We start from the raw sequence: 12,164 nt of genomic DNA, 5'->3' as shown, positions 1-12,164 counted from the left end.
GGATATTACCAGACGACTCCTTAGACTGATTCAGCCCTCTGATTATTCCCCACTGCTGGCTGCCTAGGTTGGCAGCAATGAGGTTGATGAGAAAAGTCCTAGGGCAATCAAAAAGGACCTCAAAGCATTGGGGCAACTGGTTGAAGGGACAGGAGCACAGGTGGTGTTTTCCTCAATTCCTTCAGTAGCAGGGAAGAATGCCAAAAAGGAGAACCCACCTGGTCAACATGTCTCTCAAAGATCAGTGCCATCGGTGGAATTTCATCTTTTTCAATCATGAGGTGGTTTATACAACACCAAGCCTGCTGGAAACAGATGGGGTTCTGTAGCGGAGTTTCTAAGAGATGGAGGGCATGATTTGTATTTGGAATGAGGTGTGAGCAATTCCAGACTGGGCCCTTTGGCCTGTGGGGCCTGTGGGCTCCTTGGGTCTGTGGGACCTGTGGGCCTTTGTGGCGCAGTGGAAATTCAGGTTGTGGCACAGCAAAAATTCACCTCTCTTTCTTAAGGTATTTCGGGTACTAACGGGTGTTCACATGTCGATGTATGGTGCTAAAACAGTAGCCACCTTAAGGTGGCACATGTGTACATTCTTTGTGTGCCTTGTAATGTCAATAAAGTTGTAAGAGGATAAATATGAATGCACAAACAATAAACGTCAATACGGCATTTATCACTGCATCAGTGTAGACGTGTCGTAGCTCGGTCCGACCTCTCAAAGGGACCCTAACTTTAGGGCTCACTGTTCACCTGTCTAGCAAAGGCAAAAGGATTCTAGTCTGTGAGTTGGCGGGGCTGATTGAGAGTGCTTTAAACTAGGTTTGAAGAAAAGAGGGGAAAAGACTGGGCTCGGTAGAGATGAGTTAAGGGGTGACATGAACAGTGTTGGGGGTGAAATTGATAGCCCAGCTGTAGTGCATCTAGACCTCACTGACTCTGAAGTGTGCTGGCCACACGGGAACACAGTTGTAGTCTTACAGGGATGAGCCATGGACTCCTAAGCTAATAAAAGCCAACAGGGAAACATGAGAAAATTATCTCAAATTAATTAAGGGATCTTCCTCTAGGATTACGGGATCTTCCTCTAGGAAGGCAACACACCTAACAGACCAGCTGAGGTGCCTCTACACCAATACACACAGCATGGGCACCAAACAGGAGGCATTAGAAGCCACCATGCTGCTAGAAAGCTACAACCTTGTTGCCATTACTGAAACCTGATGGGATGAATCCCATGACTGGAGTGCAGCTATCTATGGCTAAAGGCTGTTCAGAAGAGACAGGAGGAAGGAGCAGCAGATGGGTTGCCTTCTACATCAAGAAGCAGACTGAGTGTGAAGAGTCGTCTGAAGAACAGCCATGAGCAGGTAAAACAACTCAAACAATGCCCTATTTTGCAAAGCTATCAATGGTGAACTAAGAGGGGGTATCATGCTGCTTTTGGTGTTGAATTATGCTACAGTCAGTCTGACTCATCAATCCTAAAGTTAAGCATCTTCATATGGAGGTGAAGATGTGGCAGATATGGTAAAGTATTCTTAGCTAAAAATGCTAAGCTGGCACAGTTGACCTGGAGACATATGACTGACAGTCAATCACTTTATACTATAAAAGTTTAGTCCCACTTTCAAACGGCAGGTTCTTCTAACACACCCTTTCTTGGAGTGTGTATGAAGATTCCTCCCTTGGGTGAGGATGCCCCTCAGGGTTACTCCTCGAGGCTGAAAGAGCGAGCCCAGAGTTGTTGGTATGGGTGAGTAACATCAATGTCTACTTAAAAATTGTGTGGGTTTGGTAGCTTTAATATAATTGCTTCAATATAGTACACTATACCAGTAGTTTTAGCTTCTATACTCTGTAGTAAATAATTCTGATTAATATCTTTTTGTCTAATAATTTATCATAATAAATCATTCATTTATATATATATATGGTTTGCCATCCTTAATCCCACAGGACAAAGTTGTACACAGGTTCAATTACACCTTTATAATTCTTTAGACTTAAACCATTGACAAAGTCTGGGGCTAAGATTGGATCCAGCCACACTCAGGCTCCTCTCGGAGAAAGTTTAGAAAGCAAGGTAGCCCTTTCTGCACCTTGTGACTCAATGGGAAGGCTTCTCTAATAAACTTTGAAGCTCCCACGACACCAGTGACACCAACATCTGCTAGGAAAGTAGCACAGCAAACTGTAGACAATCCAAGAGACTCCTGGAATGCATGGAGGATAACTTCTTGAGCCAGGTAGTTGTAGCAAAGTTTCTATATTTGGAATGAGATGTGAGCAATTCCAGACTGGGCCCCTTGGCCTGTGGGCTCCTTGAGTCTGTGGGACCTGTGGGCCTTTGTGGCGCAGTGGAAATTCAGGTTGTGGCGCAGCAAAAAATTCACCTCTCTCTCTTAAGGTATTCCAGGTTCTAACGGGTGCTTACATGTAGATCCATAGCACTTATACGGTGGCCTCCTTAAGGTGGCACATGTGTACATTCTTTGGGTGCCTTGTAATGTCAATAAAGTTGTAAAGAAATAAATATGGATGCACAAACAATAAACGTCAGTGCGGCATTGATCACTGCATCAGTGTGTATGTCATAGCTCAGTCCGACCTCTCAAAAGGGACCCCCAACTTTAGGTAATAGCCTGTTCTGGGGTGACTTTATGATACTTGTATTCACAATTGTCTGTTCTGTTTATACTGGATAATAAGTTTTGCATCTTTAAAACTGGATCTGAGAGTGAAGGAGGGGAAAAGGAGAAGTGGTGGAATGTCTGAGGCAGTTGTATTCGAAAACACCGAGATAAGAGTTTTCAGCTTTTTCTCTCACACGGACTGTGATGTCTGCAACATGGACTGTGATGTCTGCAGCACGGACAGACAGCGGGAGAGAGCTCTCCTCTGTTTTTTTAGTTAGTTTAGGCAGAGAAGTTCCCCGGACTGTGGCATTTCTTTCTATTGGAACTGATCGACCCTGCTCTGGACTGAAGAACCCAGAAAAACACTGGGAGCTCACACCTGTGGCCCATTGGGCCTGGGATGTGGCATTTTCCAGCACAGGAGGGACTGATAAGAGACTGAGTGAGCTGAACTACAACCCATGAAAAGAACTTTCTGAATTTGCTATCTCTTCAGAACAGCAAGAGGTTTTATTGTTTAATATTAGTCTTTTTATGCTTGTGAATACTTTGCTTGTTAAATAAACAATTTTTTCTAGTTTTCTCCAAGGAAATCTTTTCCTGAACCAGTTGGTGGAGTGGCCACTTGAATCTGCTTTCTAGAGGAACCCCTTTGGAGGTTTTCTCCCAAATTTGCCCTAAACCAGGACATAGCCCTACCAGAGGGGATGCAATACTGGATCTGTTGGTCACCAATGTAACTGAGCTAATTGGGGACATCAACATTTGAGGTAGCCAGGGCTGCAGTGATCATGCACTGATGGAGTTCATAGTCCTGAGGGATATGGGTCAGGTAAGGAGCAGTTAGGCCCCTGAATTTTAGGAAAGCAAACTTCCAGCTCTTCAGGGAGACAGTCAGTGGGATCTCCTGGAAGACTGTCCTCAGGCACAAGGGAGTGGAATAGACCTGGCAGACATTTAAAGAAGCCATCCATAGAGTGCAAGAGCTAGTGATCCCCAGGAAAAAGAAGTCGGGCAAGGAAGGCAAAAGACTGGCATAGCTGAGTGGGGAACTGCTGGGCAAACTAAAGGGAAAGAAGCAAATGCATAGACAGTTGAAGCTATGACAGGTGACCTGGGAAGAATATAGACAAAGTACAGTTGTGTAGGGATAGGATGTGGAAGACCAAGATGAAGCTGGAACTGAACCTGGCAAAGGACACAAAGAACAACAGAAAGGGCTTCTACAGGTATGTCAACCAGAAAAGGAAGGTCAAAGAATGTATAACCCCCTGATAAACAACACTGGTAAACTGGTAACAATAGATGAGAAGGCTGAGGTACTCGACAACTACTTTGCCTCAGTCTTCAATGGCAACCTCTCTTCCCACACCTCTTTAGTGGATGGACAGCAGAATAGGGACTGGGGGAGCAAAGTCTCTCCCACTGTAAGAGAAGATCAGGTTCATGACCACATGAGGAACCTGAATGTACATAAGTCTTCCCCCCCTACCACAGAAGAGCTTATCTGTTCTATCCATCACCTGGTGCAATAGCTCCAGGCATTCTCCCCCTGACATGAATTGGTGAGATAACCCAGGCTTTTTCAGTAAGGAGTAATCTCTGACACCAGATGGTATACAATAAACATCTTGCCTTGAGAGCAGGATGTAGGGAGATAAGCTGGAATTTCTGACTGACATACAATTCATTTTACAAATTATAAAAGCTACACAAACTTTCATGAAGTCAGAAGTCTCCTACACACACCCTGGAAGCATGTAAGACTTCTCTCTGAAGTTTGGACACAAACTTTGTGGTTACTTTCCCAGGAATTGAGTGAAAGGATTCTATTTTTACTCCATCATCAATTCGGTGGCAAGCTACATGGACTCCAAACCTATACTATTTCTTTGCTAGCTGTAATATAGGTACCTTTTATCATGCACTGTATTTTATCTACTAGTAGTTCTTTTTGTTTTATCCTGTGGAGTAAGTAATCTGTGTAAAGTCTTATGTCTGTTAATACTGTGTCTATTCAATAAATAGACCTAATTGGCCATTCTTAAGAACTTGGGAGTGAGAACCATTTGGGGTGCATGCCACCTCAAAAAGAGCTACTACCAGAAATCTGAGTCAAAAGCAGGACTTGTCTAAACTCTCATCTCCATTCGTAACAGGGACCTGGCAGGACATAAATAGTGGAAGAAGGGGTGGATGCAGTTCTGGTTTCAGGTGGGACAGAGTTAATTTTCTTCTCAGTAGCTAGTACCATGCTGTGGTTTAGATTCAGTATGAGAATAATGTGGATAACACACTGATGTTTTGGTTGTTGCTAAGTAGTGCTTACCCTAAGACAAGGGCTTCTTCAGTGTCTCATGTTCTGCCAGTGAGGAGGTGCACAATAAACCATGGGGGAGCATTGCTGGGACAGCTGACCTGAACTGGCCAAAGGGATTTTCCATACCATGGAACATCATGTTCAGTGTATAAACTGGGGGGAGTTGGCCATGAGCCACCAATCAGTGCTTGGGGATAGGCTAGGCATCGGTCGACAGGTGGTGAGCAATCGTATTGTGCATCACTTGTTTCTCTTGGGTTTTATTCCTCTGTCTCCCTCCTTCTTATTGTAATTACATTTTTTATTGTTGGTTTTGTTAGTATTATTATTATGTTTTACTTTGTTTTCCTCTTATTAAACTGTTTTTATCTCAGCCATGGGTTTTATCTTTTTCTGATTCTCCTCCCCATCCCACCAGGGAGAGAGGGGTGGAAACGAACAAGTGGTTGCATGGTAGTTAGTTCCTGCCTGGGGTTAAACCACAACACAGCATGTTCTCAAAACTGACAGTAACAGTCATAAAATCACTTATATATATATATAAAACTATCAACAATTGTTTAAAGGACAGATTTTCTGCAAGAAAAAGAAATCCAAATTTATCTCGTAAAAATCAATTAGATTTGCGTCAGTACAAAATAGCACTGATTACTGGTGTTACACAAAACAAAGACTGTTTTTCAGTTATGTCCTGAGTTAGAGAAGATAAACAAGCAATAAATAATTGAACTAATGATTCTTCTTGCATTACAAAGGCACCCAGTGTTTTGATGTTATTATATAGCACTTACTGTGTAACATCATTACAAAACACAAGCACTGGAAAATAAGGAGATGATTGCTGACAGCCAGCGCAGATTGTGCCTGACAAATTTAGTGGCCTACGATGGGGTTACAGCAGTGGTGGATGATGGAAGAGTGACTGATGTAATCTACCTGGACTTGTGCAAAGGTCCCTTGGGAAAATGTTTTTGTAGGTGCTGGGGTCCATCAGTGCTGGTCACTTTTTAAACATCACCTCCTAAGGTCACAGGAGCAGGCAATTCCTAAATTTCAGAAGTCAAGCAGGCCAGGCAGAAGGCCAACTTGGCTGAACAGGAATCTTCTCTTGAAAATAAGGCAAAAAAGGAAGGTGTATGCCGGGTGGAAGCAAGGTCAGGTGACATGGGAAGAGTACAGAGATGCTGCTCGGCACTGTAGAGAGAAAATCTGTATGGTAAAGCTCAGCTGGAGTTGAAGCTACCAGAACTGTGGGGGATGATAAAAAGAGTTTTTCAAATATAATAATAGCAATATAAAAAAAACATCAGCCTGTTACAGGATGAGGATGGTCACATCACAAACAAGGACATGGACAATGCAGAGGTGTTTAACACATTCTTTGCCTATGTCATCAACATGGATGATGGACCAATGGGGTCTCAGTGTCCTGAGCTGGAGGACCATGACTGCAATAATGATCAACTCCTAGTCAACCCTAAAATTGCACGGGATCTGCTGCTCCAGCTAGATCCCTACAAATCTATGGGGCCTGATGGGATTCATCCAAGAATCCTCAAGGAACTGGCTGATGTCATCACAAAACCTCTCTCGATGATTTTTGAGTGGTCTTGGGAATCTGGAGAGGTCCCAGCTGACTGAAAACTGCCAAACATTGTCCCAATTATCAAGGGCAAGAAGAAGGATCACAGAAACTACAGGCTTGTTAGTGTTGCAAAATTTGGCATTGGGGTTTGAGCTATCCCAGACTGGGCCTCAATGCAGGCTTGTGGGGCCTGTGCCTGTGGCGCAGCTAGAAATTATGTTAAGGTGTCACATGGAATAGTGGGTTTCTAGGTGTTGATAGATATAGTTTTGTAGTGTGAGCATTTCAGCCACCTTAAGAATAAGCTAAACAATGTTTGTTTGCATTCTTTTTATGACCTGTCATTGTAAACTATGCTGAGGTCCATATAACCCACCATTTGAGATAGAATAAACGGAGAACATTGTGCTAACCATATTGGCTTGACCTACGTTGCTCTTTGTCCAGCCTCCTAATATATTTCAGAATCCTTGCCAACATGTTAGTCTCACTTCAGTGCCTGGTAAAGTAAGATGATTCTGAGAGGTATTGAAAAACACCCAAAGGACAACAAGGTCACAGCCAGCATGGTCTCATGACAGGAAAATCCTGCTTATCAAACTTGATTTCCTTTTTTGACAAGGTAACCCACCTCATTGATGAAGGGAAGTCAGTTGATGCAATCTTTTTGGATTTCAGTAGAGTTTTTGATACTGTCTCACAGAATCCTTCTAGACAAAATGTCCAGCACACGGCTGGATAAACATGTCATGTGATGGGTGAGCAACTGGCTCAGAGGTCAGGCACAAAGAGTTACAATGAGTAGGGTGACATCAGATTGGCAACCTGTCCCTAGTGGGATTCCTCAGGGCTCCATCTTAGCCCTGTGCTCTTCAACACCTTCATAAATTACTTGAAAGCAGGACTCAAAGGGATACTAAGCAAGTTTGCAGAAAATACAAAACTGGGAGGAGCTGTTGACTCCCTCAAAGGTGGGGAGGCCCTGCAGAGACACCTTGACAAATTAAGAGGACTGGGCAATTACCAAATGCATGAAGTTTAACAAGGGATAGTGACGGATTCTGCACCTGGGATGGGGCAACCCTGGATTTATGTACAGACTGGGGAATGAGATTCTGGAAAGCAGTGCGAGGGATAGGGACCTGGGGGTCCTGGTCAACAGAAAGCTGAATATGAGTCAGCAGTGTGCCCTGGCAGCCAGGAGGGCCAACTGTGTCCTGGGATGCATCAGGCACAGCATCACCAGACAGTCAAGGGAGGTGATTGTCCTGCTCTGCTTAGTACTGGTGCAGCCTCATCTTGAATATTGTGTGCAGCTTTGGGGACCACAATACAAGAAAGATAATAAGCTATTAGAGAACATCCAAAGGAGGGCAATGAAGATGGTGAAGGGCCTTGAGGGGAAGCTCTGTGAGGAGTGGCTGAGGTCTCTTGGTCTGTTCAGCCTGGAGGAGACTGAGGGGAAATCTCATCACAGTCTACAACTTCCTTGTGAGTGGAAGAGGAGGGGCAGACACTGATCTCTTCTCTGTGGTGACCAGTGACAGGACCCAAGGCAACAGCCTGAAGTTTTTGTCAGGGGAGGTTTAGGTTGTATATTAGGAAAAGGTTCTTCACCCAAAGGGTGGTTGGCCACTGGAACAGGCTCCCCAGGGAAGTGATCACAGTCCCAAGCCTGACAGAGTTTGGACAATAAGCTTTTGGACAATACTCTCAGGCACATGGTATGATTCTTGGGGATGGTGCTGTGCAGGGCCTGGAGTTGGACTCAGTGATCCTTGTGGGTCATTTCCAACTCACCATATTCTGTGATTCTGTGATTCTCTAATTCTGTGATGTGATGATGGACCACTCAGTGGATAAGGAATTGGCTGGATGATCACACTCAAAGAGTTGCAGTCAACAGCTCAGTGTCCAAGTGGAGAGCAGCAACCAGTGGTGATCCTCAGGAGTCAGTATTGGGACTGACACTGTTTAACATCTTTGTTGGTGACATGGACAGTGAGATTGAGTACACCCTTAGCAAGTTTGCTGACAACAGGAAACTGTGGTGCAGTCAACACATTGGATGGAAGGGATGCCAACCAGAGGGACCCTGACAGGCTTCAGAGGTGGGCCTGTAAAAACCTCATGAAGTTCAACAAGGCCAAGTGCAAGGTCCTGCACCTGGGTCAGGGCAATCCCAAGCACAAGTAAAGACTGAGTGGAGAATGGATTGAGAGCAGCCCTGGGGAGGACTTGGGGGTGTTGGTGGACAAGAAGCTTGGTATATATCTGTATTGGTTTGTCATGGCCTAGTTTTTGGCAGCAGGGGGGCCACAAAGATGGCTTCTGTGAGAAGCTGCTAGAAGCTTCCTACCATGTCCAACAGAGCCAATGGCTGATGGCTCTGAAGATGGACATGCTGCTGGCCAAAACTGGGCCAATGAGAGAGGTTGGTAACGCCTCTGTGATTACATATTTAAGAAGAAAATCAAAACAAAAGTCACAAGTCTTTGCTTATACTTAGAGAAGAGGAGGTGAGAACATGTGAGAGAAAACAACATGGCGACACCAAGGTCAGTGGAGGAGGGGGAGGAGGTGCTCCAGGCACCAGAGCTGAGATTCCTCTGCATGCCATGGTGAAGACCATGATGAAGCAGGTTGTCCCCTTGCAGCCCATGGGTCCACAGAGGATGCAGAGAGATCCACCCACAGCCCATGGGGGAGGTGCCCATGCTGGAGCAGGTGGATGCCTGGAGGAGGCTGTGATCCAGTGGGAGATGCAGTGGAGAGAGGGTGCCCCTGTTTCCAGGCTGGAGCAGCCTGTCCTTGGAGGACTGTGCCCCGTGGAAAGAGAGCCACGTTGTAGCAGTTTTGGGAGGACTGTCTGCCCATGGGGGGAATTCACGTTGCAGCAGTTGCGGTATGGCTGCTGCTCATGAGAGTGGAGCCATGCTGTAGAAGTTCACGGAGAACTGTCTCCTATGGGAGGGACCCCATGGTCTCAGGGGAAGGACTCCTCTCATAGAGCAGTGGAAGAAAATCTCAGTGATGAACTGACCAAAACCCCTATGCCCTGTCTCCCTGTGCTCTTGGTGAGAAGGAGGGAGGAGCTGGGGGGAAAAGGTGTTTTAAGGGCTTATTTTACTTCTCATTATCCTCCTCTGATTCTGTTAGTAATAAGACTCACTTTGCAATTTATGTTGAGCCTGTTTTGTCCTTCAAATATTTCTCCCAGTCCCTATCTCCCTCATGAAGTGCTCGATAAGTTTTTTTCCCTCCTCTGTCCAGCTGTGGCGGGGAGGGTGAGCGAGCGACTCTCGTGGGTGCCTGGCACTGGGCCAGTGTCAAACCACGACAATGTCTCAGCAATGTGTGCTTGCAGCCGAGACATCCAACCATATCAAAAAAAATCTGCCTCAAAGGGAGCGTGGCCAGCAGGTCAAGGGAGGTGATTCTCACCCTCTGCTCTGCTCTTGTGAGACCCCACCTGGAGCACTGCATCCAGCTCTGGGGTCCCCAGCACAGGAAGGACATAGGCCTATTGGAGAGAGTCCAGAGGAGGACCATGAAGGTGATCAGAGGGCTGGAACACCTCTCCTATGAAGACAGCCTGAGAGTTGAGGCTGGGCTGTTCAGCCTGGAAAAGAGAAGTCTCCAGGGTGACCTTATAGCAGCCTTCTGGTACCTAAAGGGGGCCTACAAGAAAGCTGGGGAGGAATTTTTTACAAGGGCATGTGGTGATAGAACAAGGGGGAATGGCTTTAAAATGAAAGAAGGTAGGTTTGGATTAGATAGTAGGAAGAAATTCTTTACTGTGAGGGCAGTGAGGCACTGAAACAGGTTGCCCAGTGAAGTTGTAGATGCCCCATCCCTGGAAGTGTTCAAGGACAGGTTGGATGGGGCTTTGAGGAATCCGATCTAATGGAAGGTGTCCCTGCCCATGGCAGGAGGGTTGGAACTAGATAATCTTTAAGGTCCCTTCCAACCCAAGCCATTCTATGATTTTATGCAATCTGGAGCCTGCACACTTATATCTTGTTTGGTAGTGTAACTGATGTGGTATATTCCCTCTGGTCAGCTTTTCTGTATGTGAAAGAACTCTAGCTGCCCTGTTAAAAAACAATGGAGGAAAGAATGGGATAGTGCTGTCACTGCAACACTGAAAACACTCACTTTTTAAAGTGCAAGCTATCAAATACACTGAGGATTTGTTGGGGTTTTTTATATCTAATGGAGTCAAATATCTTTAGATTGATTATGTAAATGATCAAAAGACATTGCTGACATTGTACCATTTCAGGAAGTGTTTATAAGACTTACATAGAAAGACTGTCTCATTCTTAGGAAAAAAAAATCATAATGGGTAAAGTTTATGGATGATCTAGTAATTTTATTTTTCCATATTTCAAAGCATGTTTTACAACTTAAGAAATTAGCAAAGCAAAAAAAATTCTGAAGAATGAAAAACTACCCTTAAAACCTTTTTTCTTCTGGCTTTTTAAAAATACGGCTTTATATTTACATTACAGTTAATAAAAATATAGCATTTATTAGCTAGATGTTTAGAAGTTCAGGACAGCAGCAACTTTCTACTAGCAAAACCAGCCAGCTTGTCTGTTTAGGGTATTAACAGTAAACTAAATGTTCCATCCACAAAACAGAGATAACTATTTCTTTTTAAAATACAAATGTTACAAAATGAAATGCTACATGGCACAAAATCTACCATGAAAACACAAAAATGGTTATGCTACATGGCACATAAAGTACGTTCTAGTGTGTTTTACCTGAAAGTAATACTGAAAACATGCAGCATTTAGAGGGAAAGGGTATTTGTTCAGAGACAAAGTTCCTAGTTACTCTATCTAGGTCAGTTTAAGTTACTAATTTTCCCTACAGGGAAACTTGTCTCACAACTCAGTAAGAAATTTCAGTAACCACCACCACTCAAAAAAAACCCAGTATGAAGTTTTAGTCTGAAATAATAAATATACCTACCTGTGTTTGGAGTGAGATCTTTTCCTTCTAGATTGGGATTTTGAGCTAGACCTGGATTCTGAATGAGAATGGGAACGAGATCCACCACCTTTTCTTTCACTGCTCTTGCCAGACTCTGAGAGGAAGAAAACACTGCAATGTAAGCTCAGAACATTGAAAGATCCCAGTTAACAATTTGGCATAAGTGTAATGTACCACACATATAGTGCAAGGGGCCCATGCCTTGCACATCTTCCTTCTTTGCTAATATCCTTGAGAAACATCCAATAGTCATTGCATATACTCATAGAGCGCAGCCACCCTGCAGCAGTACACATAAACCAGATAATTATAAACAAGTAGCTCTATTAGGAATGGGATTTATGTTGCTGCCACAATGCACAAGATTACAACAGGTTCTCCTCTGGTATATTATTTAATTTGATTACTTTTTAAAATAACCTCAGAAGAATAAATTTAGTGGGTAGAGTTTTGAAAACAAGCATAAAATGCAAATAATAATTAGCACTTTTTATACTTTTAAATATTCCAACCACTTTGCAAATTGTGAAGTTCTATTCCTCATATGCTGTTTTGGGGAAGGAAGGGATGGAGAGAAGGGAGTAAAAAGTTTGATTTGAAGGCCAGGAAGTCAACAGAA

The 12,164-nt window shown here is 44.1% G+C and overlaps 1 protein-coding gene across 1 annotated transcript in view; it reads right to left on the bottom strand.

Annotated features, from left to right (window-relative positions):
- The window catches only part of LOC136373340 (splicing regulatory glutamine/lysine-rich protein 1-like), a 65,929-nt gene that overhangs the window by 32,746 nt on the left and 21,019 nt on the right, over positions 1-12,164 (bottom strand). Inside the window, 1 exon segment of the mRNA XM_066338247.1 lies at positions 11,525-11,639. Within this exon segment, the coding sequence (XP_066194344.1) occupies positions 11,525-11,639 (115 nt within the window).

Source organism: Sylvia atricapilla, chromosome W (genome assembly GCF_009819655.1).
Source record: "Sylvia atricapilla isolate bSylAtr1 chromosome W, bSylAtr1.pri, whole genome shotgun sequence".
In the NCBI taxonomy this organism is placed as follows: Eukaryota; Metazoa; Chordata; class Aves; order Passeriformes; family Sylviidae; genus Sylvia; species Sylvia atricapilla.
This window is presented reverse-complemented; position numbering and strand designations above follow the sequence as displayed.